Below are 19,515 nucleotides of genomic sequence, written 5' to 3' on the forward strand. Positions count from 1 at the left end.
TATAAAGGTATAGTTTTATTTTGACCAATAACATGGCATCCTAAATGTTTTGTTGAAATGGTTAAGCCAATGAAAAAACGAGACCACCAATTTAATGTCACAGATTCCATAATGTCACAGACTTCATAATGTTCGGAGCTACCGTTCCCTGCACTATGGAGGATGGAATAGAAAAAGTTTCACTATAAATTCAGAGTGTAATGCCGGCCACTGACATGCGCGCAAATATTCGTACATTGTACGAATGTTTGTGCGCATGTGAAGGGCCGTCAAACATTCATTCGCAAATCTAGCGGCTTTGCAAATGGGTTCGCATACTCAATTTGCGAACCCGTTTGCGCTTCCTCCTACACTTGTTTACGAATGTCTCACGAATTTCTCCTCCTTTTTAATTCGTCAATAGAACATTGAAGAGGAAAAGAGTTTTTAATTCTTTCCCAGACATCATTAACAGCCATGCTGTTTTTATGGGATTTCTTTTGATGAAGATACGCTACACAGTAGACGTCACGAACTATGAAAATGGCGTATAGTATACGTCCGTTACCTTCGCAATCGTCGGCGCAACTGGGCAAGCGAATGTGTGGGAGACTACGCGAAGGTTCGAGGTTCGCGCGCTTTGATGTCTGTTAAAAAACCGACACAGCTTGGAAAACCACGAATGCAGCGAAAACTTTGCATAATCATTCGCAAATGTCGTCCTACACTTGTGGGTTTGCGTATTCGTGCGCATGTGAGTGACCGGTGTTAGAATAATCGAGGAATGATAAGATGGTGCAAATGGTAAAAAAATATGTTAGAAAGATATTTTCTATAAATGCTTGTTAATATCATTAAAAATAACTGAATTTATTAAAACCGCGCTAATCGTACTTTAAAGATTAATTGGCCGTCTTCTCTGACTTTTTTTGTTCAAGTATTGTCGAGGTTTGCTGAAGTTTTCAATATTTTTTTGATCTACCTAAGAAATAATTAGACAGTATAAACGCACTTGTTAACAAAACGCTACTAAATTGATCAAAATTAATTAATCTGAGCGATAAAAATAAAAATATCTAGTAAGAGGGGCAACTTAAGGGTGATCATTTGTTTAATTAATTATAAATAAATAAAAGAAGAACAAACAATTTTTACATTCGAACATTAACGAGCAAACGACGAACAAATAATTAAAAAAAAATGCGAAAATAAAAAAAAGAGGGCCAAATTCAGTAAGCCAGGTAGCACCACCCTGCCTATTTCTGCCGTGAAACAGTAATGCGTTTCGGTTTGAAGGGCGAGCTGCCGTTGTAACTATATTGAGACCTTAGAACTGATATCTCAAGGTGGGTGGCGCATTTACGTCGTAGATGTCTATGGGCTCCAGTAACCACTTAACACCAGGTGGGTTGTGAGCTCGTCCACCCATCTAAGCAATAAAAAAAAATGTAGCGTGCTCAAGATCACAGATTAGTATATTAGTTAGCTTAAGATCAAGGTCTAAACAAGCGCAAGAAATGTGCAATTGTCTATAGGACTTTACTTTTGCAATGAGCTTTATTTATGGAGGATAGAGGTAAGGAGAATCAACTGTGTAGATATGTACCTTACATATAAGAAAAGTGTCCGTCGAAATCATAGACTTATATAGTACTTCAGTGGTCGAAATGTATTAAATTAGGGGTGTGCCACATTAGCATCAGGGTTAATTTTTAAAGGAAGCGCCAAATAATTTTAGAGTTGGTTGGTGGTTGGACTTTTTCGCAAAAAAAAGTTATTAGATTAATAATCGTACCATTTACAGATTACGAAATAAAATCACTGTAGGTGCATGTTTTCTTGTTTAAGATTATATTTACTGCATTATTTTGTACAACGTAAGTTATTCGAATTTTCAATAATTTATTACTTTAGTTGAAATGATATAAATTTTTTTAACTCTGTATACTTCAATTCATTTACAATTGCTATATTTATTCCTTAAACGTTTAATATTGACGTTTAACATATCGCCGACACTTTTTACAATCAATTTAATTAATTTCGTGATAGCTTTTTTGTTTAATAATATTAATAAAAAATCGACACTGGCAGAAATGGGATCACTCGAAGCCACTGCTATAATAAAAAAGAATAAACCACTTTACCTACCTATTTAAAAACATTCCCATTTCTTTTACTTCAGTTATTCGTTTTTGTTTCAAGTAAGGATTGGCCAAAAGATACCAGCGGCAATCAATATAAATAGATCTGCAAAAACCAAAGCACTGAATGTCAAAAGCTCATTCAAGACCGTTGAAAATATATTTTTACTGTCCTTAAAAATATGGCCCACATACATGGTGAGTAGTTACCGTCGCCCATTGACTTCAGCAATCGTTAAGTACTCTCCACAAGCCTCGTTTGAAGAAGGACATGTCATAGCGCTCGGGAAGCACCGTGGAGGGGAGCTCATTTCAAAGCCTGTGGGTGAACTGTGGACGAACGCAGTGGCCCAAGTAGTATGAATGAACTCTACTCTGGTGGCGGGCGGTGCGATAGTAAAAAGGAGATGATGGTATCATCTCAAACAATTCCTCCGAGCACTCCTCATGGAACATATGGTACAAAATACAGAGAGAAGCGAAGTCCCTCCGCAGACCCAGAGGTTCCAAGCGATCCGTGCGAATAGGGTTATCGACAACCCGAAGGTTCTCTTATATATGGAGTTAAATGGAAGTAGCTGGTATTTGGGAGCACCAGCCCAGAGGTAGGAGCAGTACTCCACGCGAGCCGGACTTATGCTTTATAAAGCAGTCCAGGCGTGAAACGTCGCTTCGCTCTGTTGAGGACTCCAAGCATTTTGGAGGCCAACTTGGCTTTGCCCTCCAAATGAATCTGAAATCGACCCCAAGTATTCTGATACTCACGGAAGGGTGCAGGAATACTCCTTGGAATTGCGGGACCATAACAAAGGGTCCTTCTTCGCAGTGAATGCGCAGATTAGTGTCTCGCCCCAGAGAGCTCTCCACTTCAGACACACACACAATTTAAAAATATTACTGCTTACAGAATTTTCAAATATTGGTAATTTACAGGAATATAATGAGGAGAGTCAATAATAGTTCTTAGTGTAGTATTTTTTTCGGTTTTTAAAGTCCTATTACAATATTTCCGACGTATGTAATAAAATATTCGAAGCGTTGGAAATAACGCAATAATAATAAAGAACGCAATAATAAGCCGTGAAATCAATTTCACTTTTTTTTTATTATTGCCTTTGTAGGCAGACGGGCATACGGCCCACCTGATGGTGAGTGGTTACCGTCGCCCATGGACTTCAGCAATGCCAGGGGCAGAGCCAAGCCGCTGCCTACCGCTTAATACTCTCCACAAGCCTCGTTTGAAGAAGGACATGTCATAGCGCTCGGGAAACACCGTGGAGGGGAGCTCATTCCATAGCCGGATGGTACGTGGCAAAAAAGATCTCTGGAAACGCACTGTGGATGACCCCAGTGGCTCCAGGTAGTATGTATGAACTCTACTCTGGTGGCGGGCGGTGCGATGGTAAAAACGAGATGCTGGTATCATCTCGAACAATTCCTCAGAGCACTCCCCATGGAACATACGGTATAAAATACAGAGGGAACCGAAGTCCCTCCGCAGACCCAGAGGCTCCAAACGATCCGAGAGTATTGTTGTGAAAATGGGAATTAATGTATACCCAGCAGTGTAATAATTCGGTTAATTGGGCAGTAGGTATAAAAGGTTTATTCTACTTTGGGCGTAACACTCTCGTATGTTCCCATTATCACAATCTGCTATTATTATGAATCTTAAGCTATAGAAATCCTGTTAAAAAAAGATGTGGTGTCGTAGGACACCAGGTAGGAACAAAGTTCCTTCGGCAAATGTAGAATCGACACAATTTGCAAAAAAAAGTCGTGCTCAATTTTATGTAGGTTTTCTTGATTTTTCTCTTAAACTTTGCTGATTAGTTTTTATTTAAGTACAGGAAAGTATTTAGGAAATTCAGTATTTTAGGAAATAATAAATTACGTAAAATAAAAAATAAAATCATAATTCAAATTATCAATTAAAATCAAAATAACAAAATATGTCTCTTTATTTTTGTTTGACAACATAAAATTACATAGAATTAGAAATAATTACAAAATATACACTACTCGCTAGTGTATACGACTGTCCCGCCTGCGCACGTCACATTTAACGGTTTTATTCGACGGACTTTTTCTTACGGTATTACTATCACATTTTTTTCAGTTCGGTCGCGCAGCAAAATCCCTATCTCCTCCAAGCCTGACGTAAGGAACTTCGTTCCAAAAAGACATTCATGATAAATTAAGCTCATTTGCGTTCTTACGACCTACGCAGAGGTAGGTACAAAAACACGCATTCAACGTGTAAAATACTGCATAATACTGCATAAATACTGCATAAAAATGCAAATCGTCAGTTGCTTCACAGGATTTAGGAATACTCTTTGATGCAAAATCAGCAAACTTCAAGATTAATCAGCTTTTGCCAATCCTAGATAGGGATTTTAGAAATTCACATCTGGCAACACTGACCTAACGCAACTTGTAAAATTTGAATATGCTGTGTCTTTTTCAGTGACAACACTGGTCTCCATTCCGCAGATTTGAGTGCAACGGTGTCGCACGTGAACGTGTTGCTAAAAATCTCAATAAATTAGTGAAATCATCATGACGGACGAGTTTTTCTATGGTAAGCTACGCTACATATTTATTGCTTGGAAGTTTTGTAATGTTATTTACACGTTAAATACGGTACTTTCCTTTAAAGTAATGTGTTAATGGCGTACAATTCTATTCGCCCGGCTCGCCATTTTACTTGCCTCTACTCTTTATTTTTTTATTAACGCATATAGTGTTAGTATCTTTAAACAAACGCGTGTTCATTCTATTCATAGCATCATCTTAAAATTTTAATTCATTTATTAAAGTTACTTGCCGCCATTTTTGGTAAATTAAGTAAAACAATTAATTTCGTCGTCAAAATGAATGTAATGGCGTAAGGGGTATGGAATTAATCGCAACCCCACGCTTGATAGTATTGATTATTTGACGCACAGTGTTACAGACATGCCTACTAAGCGTGGTATATGGGCGCGTAATTTGAATGTTAGCGTCATATTGGTTGCTCTTTCTACCGTTTCAGTTCCATAATTTTGGATTTGATTAATTGATGTCCAGAAATTTCGCTGTTTATAGTTTGCTTTTTTGTTTACTCTGTATATGTTGTCCACGTTGAGGTTATGGCTATGATACAACCGGCGTCACGCCACTGCTTAAAAATGACACATGTTATAAAATTAAACAATGGCAGTAATTTTGTAACTTATAACATTATTTTGTGGCATGTTAATTTGGAATAAACATCTACATGCATGCTTGATGAACTATCTCCCTAAATTATGTTTAACAAGATACGTAATTACAGAGTAAAGGATCGTTAGTAACCCGAAACTATAATTAAAAACCAGTCTTAAGTAAATTAATAACAGATAATTTACTAAATGCCTAAATAACAAATTAATAGACCATTTTCAAATGAAATTTTCAGGTGTCACCCTTTCATCATCACATCAGTCAGAGACATGGGATCCAGAGGCAAAAGCAGAATACCCACGCAGCAACAAGCTCGTCATTCGTCAAGCATTGTTAGGTCCAGATGCCAAACCAGATGAATTAAATGTGATACAGGTAATAAAATACCATATCCATTTCCAAAGATCTTAATAATGAAACAAATGGTTTTTTTTTCTGAAATAGATTTAAATATTGCACATAAGGAACTTTGGCACATTCAAACAAAATTTAAAAAAAGAATGAAATATTGAATATGATAATGAAATAAAAATATTAAATGTAATTTCATAAATGGTTTTTAGGTGGAAGCCATGTCACTACAAGAAGCAGTAAAACTACCAGTCGCAGTATTGAAAGTTGGTGAATCAAGGCATGTACGTCTGGACATTGAATTCCCAGATGCGCCTGTTACATTTACTCTTGTTCAGGTAATTAATAATATTGCTAGCCATACTGTAAATGATATAATAATAATTTTACTATGCATTAAATCTTTTCATTGTGCATCATTTATGATGATAAAACAAACCATTGTGTTATGTGATAGGCACGCGACTTCGTTTTGATAGTTGTACTGCCTTTTCATGATTTCTTGAGGCATTTGTCTGATCAAAAAGTCATTCAAATATTATAAAACTTAATTTGATTTATTTCATCAAAAAAGAACTGTGCTTCAGGGTTCGGGGCCAGTACACTTAATTGGACACCATCTCCTTGGTGCTCTGCTTGAAGAATTTGAAGATATGGAGGAAATGGAAGAAGAAATGTTAGATGAAGAAGAAGGAGATGATTCTCAGTTCAAGGTTAGTGTTCTGTGATTTTTATTAAATGTTTGCTTATTATATAAGAACGTGTCAATTGTTTATGACTCAACTCAAAAGTTTTTTTTATATGTAATATACAAGATGTATATTACTGTGTATGAATTGGGATCTTCTATTATTATTTTACTATGATAACCTCTTATATAGTAGCCAAATAAATTTCCAGGAAGATGAGAATAAAAGAAAAGGAGCAGGGAAGCGCAAGCCGAATGAGGTACTGAAAACCTTCAACTAATAAACTATTACATTTACTATATTCAGAGGGAAAAGGAATTGCATTATGAGCAATAATGGCAGTAGTGAAATAAAAAATGATTGCAAATTATTTGTCCAAAAATTTACCAATACTGTTATTTATATATTCGGTATGGGTATGTCTGCATGTACTGTGTGCTCAAATTCCTTTTAAAATATTAAATTGGCTGTTGGTTTTCTGTATACTCATTCCAACCCCTTTACCTTCTGATAGTGTTTTGGGTTGTAGTGTATATATAAGAGTATTAACTGTATTTTAGGTACCAAATACCAGTGATTGTGCTTATTCTTAAAATTTGTTTTGCATTTTGTTTGTAAAAGAATCTTAAAAACATACTTAAAATTTACATAAAAGACAAGTATTTTGTATTAGTGATTGATATTTGGGATGATGGTTAAGTAGTTATTTATATTATTACAGGATGAAGATAATGAAGAAGGTGAACCCAAGGGCAAAAAAGCGAAAATGTCGAATAATGCCAAAGGCAAAGCTGCATCGCCCAAGAAGAATGCCAAGAAATGAACAAACCGCCTGGAGACCCATTTTGGGCTAGTCGTACCGTCGCCATTTTAGGTATAATTATATCTAAATTGTGCAGGCGAGGGTGCGACCACCCAGCTAGTTATAACTACTTAGTGTGGTAATTCAGCATAGGTTAGCATTGTATCGACTCGAGCATGATTGGAAGAGAGCCTACGTGTCCGTGAGCGCGAGTGATAGTTCTACCGGTCAAGGTGTCTGCGAACTTATTCATTTTCTGTAGTTACCTATGATCGAGTGTGATTTTTTCTTCACTTATTTTATATTATTTTTCTTTACTAAATTTCCATTCCTTACTGTGGTATAGCGTTGTGGATGTCAAATTTAAGGTTAAAGTGAGTCCTAGTATTCACACAGATGTATTTTTAAGTTAAGGCGTATATTAAGCATCATCAAGGTACTTTGTAAGACAGTCATTTTGTATCAAACTGCTGCTGGTCGACATGTAATTGAATTTGCCGAACGATTTCTCATTTCAGAATGAAAAACTAATTATAGTTTGTTTGTACATATACATTAAAGCATAAGAACGGTAACAATAAAATAAAACCATTTCTAAACATTGACGTAACTTTTATTTTTCCTCCTTTTACTTTAATTTCGGTTTAACAGGGCAAGTAATATTTTATTGCGTTCTCTCTGTATCATGTTGGACTCTTCCATAGACTGTACTAGTTTATCAAACTTACTTGTATCCCTTACATCTTGCATTTCTTGGACAACCCTTTTAATTTCGTGGATTGTCAAATTGTCTACAGAGCGGGCATTTTGATTTGGAACATCAAATATTTTCTCGAAGTATGAGAAATACGGCCATTTGGTATTTTTACCAGTTTCTCTTTTTCTTTCTATTAACCGGATGTAAGTTTGTTTTAAATTTCTAAACTTCCTATCACATTCGTCTGGTGATAATAGAATTTGCGGACTAAGTTTCTTCCACAAAGTGCGTTTTTTTATTAGAGGATCCCTAAATTTATCTACATTTTCAATATAAAATAATAGTAATTGTCTTACATAATCATCTCTATTTGGTTTGTAAACTAATTTAACGTTATTAGTAGTGCAATATGTTTGATGACCGTAAATTTCTTCGAAATCTTTGTAATATCGCCACTTTGTGACCGCTAACCCCGATTCAACTTTTGACCGAATTCTGATATAGGTCTGCTTTAGATTTCTAAATTTTTTTTCACAATCTGGTGGATTTTCTCCTACTGTTTCTGAAATCTCTTTCCACAATTCTTTTTTTAAATATCTTGGGTTTCTAAACTTGTTTAGTCTCTCTATGTATGCATCCAATAACAATCTAATCTTTGTTCGATTCCAAGGACCAGTGTTAGGGTTGCTATTATAATATATTCGTTCAAAAAAGTGATGGTAAGGCCACTTTATTGGTTTTCCTGTGTCCTTGCTTCTTTCCAACCAATTTAAATAAGCTCTTTTCATGTTTTTAAACTTGTGATAGCAGTTATATTCTGTTGTGCCAATTTCTAATGCAATTTCTTTCCAAATATCTTTTTGTAGGCAAGTTGAGCTTCTTAAACGGTGAAGATTTTCAATATATAAAAGTAAGAGTTTTCTTACTTTTTGATCATCCCAAGTTTCTAGAAAAGAAGAGGGGAGTGATTTACACTCTTTGAAAACTTCTTCACATGTATTATAATGCACCCATTTGATTTCTTTGCCTAACCTATTCTTTTTTAAGAGCCTAATATAAGTTCTCCTTAAATTTCTGTATTTTTTACAACATTCATCTGCAGTAGTACCTACATGCGATGCAATGTCATGCCATAATGTTTTTTGTTTATTTATGTTTTTGAATCTGTCTTCTAGGCACAGTTTAAGGAGTAGTCTTATTTTGCTTCTATCCCAAAAGACGTCTTTAGTAGTACTACAAACTTTTTCTTGTGGTTGGCTATCATGTTCTTGTACGATTATCGGAGGTTCATTTATGTGGATAAATTGTCTATTTTCTCCTGTTTCTACTACGTATCTTGTCTCTTGAAGTGGAACTACAAAAAAATACAATTTGTATTATTATAATATTCTGTAAACATTGAAACAAGGTAGTACATATATTCTTATTTCTGCTGCCAAGTAGGAAAAGGAAGGGTTTCATTTCTTTATATATTTTCCCTCATATATTTGCACAGTTGAAGCGTGCAGAGTGATCTCTTTCAGACTAACATCAAGTAGACAACTAAAATATGTTATTGCTTCACCGCAGGCATAGGCAGGGTGGTGGTTGATACCCGTGCTGGCTCACATGACCCCCTACTAAAGGGCAGTCTATTATTTTATGTGAGATAATTTCACAGAAATAATGATTGTCAAATATAACACGCTTACTGCATGAAAGTACTGAGACGGAGAAATTAGGTACTGTGGATGACTGACTCAATGGTGCAGCAGTGGTTGGTCAGTTTGATTCCCACATAGGGGAAGTATTCGTGTGATTATAAGGTTTGTTTGCTCTTTGTCTGTGTGTTTATTATCTACATGTGTATGTAAGTATGTCAGTCTCTGGTACCCATAATATGGTGAACTAGTGCCCCGTCCTTGCTTTGCTTCAGGAAAATTAATTATATTATTGAATATGAAGTTAAGATAGGAGATTTTTTTCTGACTCCCTTGATACTTATTGCTATATTTTGGGTAATTCACAATATATCTTTATAAATTATAGCCTATGTGTTATTCTAATGTGTAATCTATTCAGTATTTTTTGCGTGAAAGCATATCAAACATACATTCTTACAAAGTTTCGCATTTTATAATATTCACTAATATTTTAATCTTCCTAGATTCTAATTTGGAGCTGGATGACCGTGCATAATTTATTCCCAGTAATTTATAATTATTAATATTTATATGATTATTACATGTGGTTATCAGGTAATTAGTTATAGTTATAACAATTCACTTTCATAGTGAATGAATAACATCGTGTAACAAAAATCAAACCTGCAAAATTATAATTTACGTAATTACTGGTGGTAGAATGCCTTGTAAATCCGCATAGGTAGCTACCACCACCCTATTGTCGGTGAATCAGTAATGCGTTTGGGTTTGAGGGGTGAGGCATCAAATAAAACTGATCTATTCTGATCTGTTTTTATTGTAGGTGACCAGTCGTAGAGTTTTATTTGATGAACGAAAGTAAGTTAGTTTGTGTTATATATTTTACGCATGTCTATATTACGTATAATTAGCATAAATAATATTACTCACTTTGGGGATTTTGATTAACAAAATTATTGGTACTAAGTATCACATTGCTCTGATCTTCTCTAAGTACAAACCAATAGCTTTGATTTGGAGGGTTGTTCATATCCATTTTTAACGAAAAATATCTAAATAACTATAAATATTTACATGACAGTGTTCTAAAGAACAGGAGGATTGTATTCAGTATGAAAACTTTATATACATAGTTACAGGGATATTCTATTTAATTATTTAATTTAAATTAATTCGAAACTATCGCAGAGCGCTATCTTGGCCCCATAGATTATACACTTAATATATTCGAGATAGATGCGCAACTCTCATTTTTATTTTTGCTTTAGTTAAAGCCCGGTCCAGCAGGCGTCGCTACGGTCGATTATTAGTCTCCCTACCCCCCACCAGGTGGCTTTTTTAGTAATTTTAATATTTTTAATAACTCTCTTTATGAAAAAATCTTATCGTTTAGAATCGCTGAAATTCCCGGTAGTACTTATGAGATATTAAGGAATGTTTGATTGTGTTCAGCATTCTAATCGATAAGATCTTTTCATACAGAGAGAAAACAGTTTTTTAAAATAAAAAGCTGTAATTCTCTGTAAGCTATTTAATTTCCCTATATTACAAACAATTTTCTGTTAAAAGATTGTATGAACGTACAATTGTATAAAATTTCGAATAACAATAACTCCTCTAGATTAATCCTACTAGCGTACTTATTAACATTAAATCGAAAGTTATCTAAAAGTTAATTAAGTCTAGATAATCAAATCATTCAATGTCAATTAAGTCATTTGTGCGAAATATAAACATGTCAGCTTTCCATTACAAACATAGTAGACAATTTGAATTAAATTTAATAAATTTGTTTCTTAACGATAGCAGTTCTTGCTTAAAGTTGATCGTGACAGATCATGACCTTGTATGAAAATATTACATCTATAAACACTACCTATGCTTCGTCATACAATAATTGTCATTTAAACTAGCATTGTAGAGATAATACACACGCTAAAGTGAATACTAAATTATTCTTAGCATTCTTATAAACATTTAGAAATTTAAGAAACGATTAACCCACAATCATGTTCATAACATGTGACATTTTGTTCTGCACAAACGTTTTGTTACATATTTGAAAAACAAAAAATGTTTAAAAAATGTAATGATAATTTATAGTACTCTTAAATATTGATAGTTTGTACTTAATGACGCTTATAGTAATCTTAGACATGATTGCATTAGTTATACTTTTATTCCCTATCTAAATTATTTCTATTCTGACGTTTCTGATGCTTTAGCTTTGGTAATACTAGATGAAACAAACAGCAGATTGAAAGAAAATCATCTTAAAGTTAATTACATTCATTACAAACCATTAGTTTGCATTTTGTAACAAAAGAAACTGATGTTCGTTACATGCAAATGAATTATAAACATACACATGCAAACATAAAATGTAAATTTATCTTTTAATCCAAATTAAATGTACATTAATATTACATCTAAATAATAGAAAGCGTTTCGAATATTTTTATTGCACTCAACAGCAGACGAGCACGCAACCAGGCTCATTATAAGTGGTCACCAGTGCTTATAAACTTCAGCAGTGCCATAGGGGTTGCTGTCTATCACTTAAGTTTTAATAAATTATTAATATACTCAGTCACAAGCATATTGATTTCACATAATGAAAATGTAAGAAACATAATCATGTTTGGGCATTTTCATTTATATCTGCTCATACAGAAAACACAACATAGCAAATATATTCCACAGTTAATCTAAATAATTGCAAATAATACTTTTGAAGACCGTTGACTTTTGATCATTAATTAAAATCATCTTCTCGTAGAATTTACAAAAGGTTATTTACAAAAATTTATATCAGTATTTTCATATATTACTAACTTACTAATTACAACTATTCAAACGTAATACTATAACTATAAGAACTAAACAACCTATTTTAAAACAAAATTGGCATCAATTTAGTTCTTATGAACTATTTCATTTATTAATTTATAAATTATAAACATATTTTAAAAAAATTAAGATCCCTTGAGAGTTCACGTTCCTTGCTGAATCAGTTTCACTTCTGAAACGGAGAAACAAAGTATCTTAAATATGTAACAAATATTGAAAAAATACAACCATGATAAATTTAGTGTTAATGTAATCATACTTACAAATTAATATATTACATAACACGTTCTGGTTCAAATATAGTGCATCAATCTTTTCATGTTTCAGACATTTTAGTGCTCCTTATAATTTGTCCATAAAATTTTGTCATTATCAAACCTTTGTCTACAAAAATAAAAACATTATGTTATATTGGGTAGAAGGATGAACGTGGTCACAGGCCACTTGGTGTAACTTGGTTATCAAACACCAGGAAACAAAACGTGAATGCCATCATCTAACTTTGGATGTGAGATCAATTGTGCTGTATTTTATTTAAACAGGAAAGCATGACTGATTGATCATTCCAAAAAACTAGTTCGGGCCCACTTGACAATAAGCATATAATACGCTGAGTTGCAAAACATAAATACTTCCACCCACTCGAGACAATTTTATTATCTGAGGTGTGTGTGATAGTACGAGACTTAATACCGACTGTTTTGATCAAAACTTAACATATATGATAGCTAGGCAGCAGAAATAGGAAGGACCATTAGTTGGGGCTAATTCATTTAATTATATTATGAATAATAATTCTGTTAGCAAATAATATACCGGGAAAATAGTGTAAACTCACTGTTATCAAGGCGTCCGAAATAGCATTTCATTTTCGATCTTCGAGGCATGCTGATTTTTAATAATAAACTTTCTGTAAGAAATGAAAATAGTTACACAGGCTTACGAAACGCTAACGAAGAAAAAAGTATTGGAGCCAAGTTATGTATGTCTAAAGAGAATTCAAAACAGAGTTTCTCAATGTCTAATCGTTTAATATTCTCATAAAGCTAAAAGTTGCTCTAAATTAATACTACAACGTAAAATAACTCACACCAAGACCAAAAAAAAACGATTTAAAAAATTAAAACGTTACGACATTTTGAAAACTTTTTTTTTTTTTTTGAGATTGTTTTACGGCCCTGGAATTTTGAAAACTTCAAAGCAGTGTTTCCACTTACGTTTTTTTTACCACACTTTACCCTAGTTTCTTTTGAATTTATCCCTAAAATTTCCTAGACAACTTTCATAAATCCTTTATATAGAAAGCATAAATAAAATACAGAAAATAAACCACAGCATATGATTTAATGTAGGTATATATAATATAAACGCCCCCAGAAGATCATAAATCTATAGGATTAGAATTTTCAAGGAAGTCGACGCATTGCTTTTATATTCTTTTGCTGCACGCAACCTTACACTATTCGGTTCTAAAATTGAGCAATTGTTTGCTGGCAAAGTTGGGAACTTTCTATGAAGCAAGCCGTTCAGGGTTTCATTAGAAAGCCTGTTTCTTTTGTCAGTTTTTACATTTGAGAACACTGAATAATCTTTCCACCTCAGTCTTTGAAGAAGGAACTGCTAGCAAAAGTGAAATGACAATTACAAGGTTTTCGTAAATGAAATTACCATGATAATCTTTCATGGTACATGAAGTACCTGTATATTACAATACAAGTAAGTTCTGGTGACATCAACGAAAATAGGTAAATAAAAATTTGGCGGATTATACTTATTGGGATTCTGGGGAATCCCTAAGAAAAAAGAAGTGGCTTAATCTATGATTTACTTTACTAGAGGGTTACTGTTGAATCAAACCTTCTTTATAGTTTTTATACACAACTCTGTTTTATTCTTTTACTTGTCAACTCGACTTAATGTCATTCTCTCTCCATAAAATAAAATGTTCATTGTTTTACTTTAATTATCGTTTATTTTAAAATTCACAACAGTTACTAGTATAGGCTTTGCTTTTTACCCCGAAATATCCTAAATCCTGGTATTTTTTAAATTGTCTTTATCATCCAAAATATCAGCTATTTTTCCCTAAAAAAGGGAGAATTCCCTAAAAGTGGAAGCACTGCTTCAAAGTACGCTAACATTTTTTATTGAGTCAGAACTCGGATCTGCCATCTAGTGAGTTTATTAGTTCATTAAGGCCAAAACGTTTCAAAAATGACCTCGCCGGTTCCTAAAGATGACGCTAGTTGAATGTTCTTTTCCTTTGTATGGGAGTTGCACCCCCCTGGATTATACACTTAATATATTTGAGATAGATGCGCAACTCTCATTTTTATTTTTGCTTTAGTTAGAGCCCAGGACAGCAGGCGTCGCTGCTGTCGATTATTAGTCTCCCTACCCCCCACCAGGTGGCTTTTTTAGTAATTTTAATATTTTTTATAATTAACTCTCTTTATGAAAAAATCTTATCGTTTAGAATCGCTGAAATTCCCGGTAGTACTTATGAAATATTAAAGAACGTTTGATTGTGTTCAGCATTCTAATCGATAAGACCTTTTCATACAGAGAGAAAACAGTTTTTTTACATAAAAAGCTGTAATTCTCTGTAAGCTATTTAATTTCCCTATATTACAAACAATTTACTGTTAAAAGATAGTATGAACGTACAATTGTATAAAATTTCGAATAACAATAACTCCTCTAGATTAATCCTACTAGAGTACTTAATAACATTAAATCGAAATAAAAGTTAATTAAGTCTAGATAATCAAATCATTCAATGTCACTTAAGTCATTTGTGCGAAATATAAACATGTCAGCTTTCCATTACAAACATAGTAGACAATTTGAATTAAATTTAATAAATTTGTTTCTTAACTATAGCAGTTCTTGCTTAAAGTTGATCGTGACAGATCATGACCTTGTATGAAAATATTACATCTATAAACACTACCTATGCTTCGTCATACAATAATTGTCATTTATACTAGCATTGTAGAGATAATACACACACTAAAGTGAATACTAAATTATTCTTAGCATTCTTATAAACATTTAGAAATTTAAGAAACGATTAACCCACAATCATGTTCATAACATGTGACATTTTGTTCTGCACAAACGTTTTATTACATGATTTGAAAAACAAAAAATGTTTAAAAAATGTAATGATGATTTAAAGTACTCTTAAATATTGATAGTTTGTACTTAATGACGCTTATAGTAATCTTAGACATGATTACATTAGTTATACTTTTATTCCCTATCTAAATTATTTCTATTCTGACGTTTCTGATGCTTTAGCTTTGGTAATACTAGATGAAACAAACAGCAGATTGAAAGAAAATCATCTTAAAGTTAATTACATTCATTACAAACCATTTTGTTACAAAAGAAACTGGTGTTCGTTACATGCAAATGAATTATAAACATACACATGCAAACATAAAATGTAAATTTATCTTTTAATCCAAATTAAATGTACACTAATATTACATCTAAATAATAGAAAGGGTTTCGAAAATTTTTATTGCACTCAACAGCAGACGAGCACGCAACCCGGCCCATGATAAGTGGTCACCAGTGCTTATAAACTTCAGCAGTGCCATAGGGGTTGCTGTCTATCACTTAAGTTTTAATAAATTATTAATATACTCAGTCACAAGCATATTGATTTCACATAATGAAAATGTAAGAAACATAATCATGTTTGGGCATTTTCATTTATATCTGCTCATACAGAAAACACAACTTAGCAAATATATTCCACAGTTAATCTAAATAATTGCAAATAATGCTTTTAAAGACCGTTGACTTTTGATCATTAATTAAAATCATCTTCTCGTAGAATTTACAAAAGGTTATTTACAAAAATTTATATCAGTATTTTCATATATTACTAACTTACTAATTACAACTATTCAAACGTAATACTATAACTATAAGAACTAAACAACCTATTTTAAAACAAAATTGGCATCAATTTAGTTCTTATGAACTATTTCAATTATTAATTTATCAATTATAAACATATTTAAAAAAAATTAAGATCCCTTGAGAGTTCACGTTCCTTGCTGAATCAGTTTCTCTTCTGAAACGGAGAAACAAAGTATCTTAAGTATGTAACAAATATTGAAAAAATACGACCATGAAAAATTTAGTGTTAATGTAATCTTACTTACAAATTAATATATTACATAACACGTTCTGGTTCAAATATAGTGCATCAATCTTTTCATGTTTCAGACATTTTAGTGCTCCTTATAATTTTTCCATAAAATTTTGTCATTATCAAACCTTTGTCTACAAAAATAAAAACATTATTTTATATTGGGTAGAAGGATGAACGTGGTCACAGGCCACTTGGTGTAACTTAGTTATCAAACACCAGGAAACAAAACGTGAATGCCATCATCTAACTTTGGATGTGAGATCAATTGTGCTGTATTTTATTTAAACAGGAAAGCATGACTGATTGATCATTCCAAAAAACTAGTTCGGGCCCACTTGACAATAAGCATATAATACGCTGAGTTTCAAAACATAAATACTTCCACCCACTCGAGACAATTTTATTATCTGAGGTGTGTGTGTTATAGTACGAGACTTAATACCGACTGTTTTGATCAAAACTTAACATATATGATAGCTAGGCAGCAGAAATAGGAAGGACCATTAGTTGGTGCTAATTCATTTAATTATATTATGAATAATAATTCTGTTAGCAAATAATATACCGGGAAAATAGTGTAAACTCACCGTTATCAAGGCATCCGAAATAGCATTTCATTTTCGATCTTCGAGGCATGCTGATTTTTAATAATAAACATTCTGTAAGAAATGAAAATAGTTACACAGGCTTACGAAACGCTAACGAAGAAAAAAGTATTGGAGCCAAGTTATGTCTAAAGAGAATTCAAAACAGAGTTTCTCAATGTCTAATCGTCTAATATTCTCGTAAAGCTAAAAGTTGCTCTAAATTAATACTACAACGTAAAATAACTCACACCAAGACCAAAAAAAAACGATTTAAAAAATTAAATCGTTACGACATTTTGAAAACTTTTTTTTTTTTTTGAGATTGTTTTACGGCCCTGGAATTTTGAAAACTTCAAAGCAGTGTTTCCACTTACGTTTTTTTTAACACATTTTACCCTAGTTTCTTTTGAATTTACCCTAAAATTTCCTAGACAACTTTCATAAATCCTTTATATAGAAAGCGTAAATAAAATACAGAAAATAAACCACAGCATATTATTTAATGTAGGTATATATAATATAAACGCCCCCAGAAGATCATAGATCTATAGGATTAGAATTTTCAAGGAAGTCGACGCATTGCTTTTATATTCTTTTGCTGCACAACCTAACACTGTTCGGTTCTAAAATTGAGCAATTGTTTGCTGGCAAAGTTGGGCACTTTCTATGAAGCAAGCCGTTCAGGGTTTCATTAGAAAGCCTGTTTCTTTTGTCAGTTTTTAAATTTGAGAACACTGAATAATCTTTCCACCTCAGTCTTTGAAGAAGGAACTGCTAGCAAAAGTGAAATGACAATTACAAGGTTTTCGTAAATGAAATTACCATGATAATATTTCATGGTACATGAAGTACCTGTATATTACAATACAAGTAAGTTCTGGTGACATCAACGAAAATAGGTAAATAAAAATTTGGCGGATTATACTTATTGGGATTCTGGGGAATCCCTAAGAAAAAGCAGTGGCTTAATCTATGATTTACTTTACTAGAGGGTTACTGTTGAATCAAACCTTTATAGTTTTTATACACAACTCTGTTTTATTCTTTTACTTGTCAACTCGACTTAATGTCATTCTCTCTCCATAAAATAAAATGTTCATTGTTTTACTTTAATTATCGTTTATTTTAAAATTCACAACAGTTACTAGTATAGGCTTTGCTTTTTACCCCGAAATATCCTAAATCCTGGTATTTTTTAAATTGTCTTTATCATCCAAAATATCAGCTATTTTTCCCTAAAAAAGGGAGAATTCCCTAAAAGTGGAAGCACTGCTTCAAAGTACGCTACATTTTTTATTGAGTCAGAACTCATATCTGCCATCTAGTGAGTTTATTAGATCATTAATGCCTAAAAGTTACAAAAATGACGTCGCCACAGGAGTAAGATGACGCTAGTTGTATGTTATTTTCCTTTGTATGGGAGTTGCACCCCCCTGCTTGGCCCTCTTGGCCTGTCAGCGATTCAGCGATTGTCATTTGTCAACGTCATAAATAAGTAGGTACCGGTAAAACAGGGTGATTAGGGACAAATTCCAACTTGATGAACAATTTTAAGGTAGTTGTTGATGTTTAAAATGCTATATCAGGATCAAAATGATTGATTCTTGGCGGTATCTTTGTTATCCAATTTAAAGCTATGCAAGTAGCATTCCAGTTTATGCAAAAATAGGTGTTATCCCTATTTATCCAAAGATTGCGGTTATTGGGGATGAAATTAGTTATAATAGAGAAATTTGCTAGGGCTGGCACTCCTTGGTTTTAATTTATTTATTTGTACCAACAAAGTGATCATCAATAAAAAACATTGAAAAACTGATAAAGGTACATGGCAGATGTCACCTCAATTATAGGTGTAATCGACGCGACAGTGCATTGATAACAAAAATAAAAAATTAAAACTTGACTACATTTAATTACTTATGATTAATTTATATTTACTTGGGAAATTATCCGCGACGGATTTTTCCTGTAAGTTGGGAGACAATTAGAAAAAACATCTATTTCATCACTTAAAGTTAGTTCAGCGCAATCGGATAACTCCGAATGAACATTAACAGAGACCGCGCTACCGTGGACATTATTGTAGCCCCAAACGAATTTGTTTAAGGGAGAGTAAGCACCTAAATTCGAACGAGTGGAATTTCTTATAAGCGGTTTATATTTCCTTGTCTTAGTAAGTACTTAGGGGCTGATACTTTTATCTGGGTTAAGAGATTAGGTGTGTCCATTATTCCATGGATTAATCAGGTGGATATCCCCACTCGAACAAATATTAATAAATTTTATTATATATTACTTAGTCATTTTTGTCCACCTTGAGATTTCATTGTTCTTGTTACATGTCTGTGCAAAACCGACTTACTTATGTTAAATTGCTTAGCTATTTCAACTAAAG

At 33.0% G+C, this 19,515-nt stretch overlaps 2 protein-coding genes across 4 annotated transcripts; one reads left to right on the forward strand and one right to left on the reverse strand.

The window, feature by feature from the left end:
- Positions 1-4,613: 4,613 nt before the first annotated feature.
- Positions 4,614-7,773, forward strand: LOC692956 (nucleoplasmin; the record flags this gene model as incomplete). Of its 2 annotated transcripts, NM_001046796.1 has the most annotated exon segments (6): positions 4,614-4,707; positions 5,566-5,705; positions 5,894-6,019; positions 6,269-6,394; positions 6,582-6,629; positions 7,092-7,773. In NM_001046796.1, coding segments are annotated over 6 exon segments (564 nt in total). In that variant the 3' UTR covers positions 7,194-7,773.
- On the reverse strand, positions 7,764-18,551 carry LOC101738872 (uncharacterized). Of its 2 annotated transcripts, XR_009976812.1 has the most exons (8): positions 17,369-18,551; positions 17,121-17,192; positions 16,544-16,664; positions 13,453-16,452; positions 13,201-13,272; positions 12,626-12,746; positions 10,443-12,534; positions 7,764-9,223 (listed from the first exon to the last, which is right to left on the reverse strand). XR_009976812.1 is itself a non-coding variant. In XM_004922026.5 (5 exons), exons 4-5 carry the CDS (start codon positions 10,546-10,548, stop codon positions 7,806-7,808), a joined length of 1,524 nt encoding a protein of 507 aa, XP_004922083.1. In that variant the 5' UTR covers positions 10,549-12,534; positions 12,626-12,746; positions 13,201-13,272; positions 13,453-13,471; the 3' UTR covers positions 7,764-7,805. The 2 variants fall into 2 exon arrangements, 1 of the variants encoding a protein (XP_004922083.1); XM_004922026.5 differs by lacking the exons at positions 16,544-16,664; positions 17,121-17,192; positions 17,369-18,551 and having other exon boundaries at positions 13,453-13,471.
- Between the last annotated feature and the right edge of the window lie 964 nt (positions 18,552-19,515).

Source organism: Bombyx mori, chromosome 26 (assembly GCF_030269925.1).
Source record: "Bombyx mori chromosome 26, ASM3026992v2".
In the NCBI taxonomy this organism is placed as follows: Eukaryota; Metazoa; Arthropoda; class Insecta; order Lepidoptera; family Bombycidae; genus Bombyx; species Bombyx mori.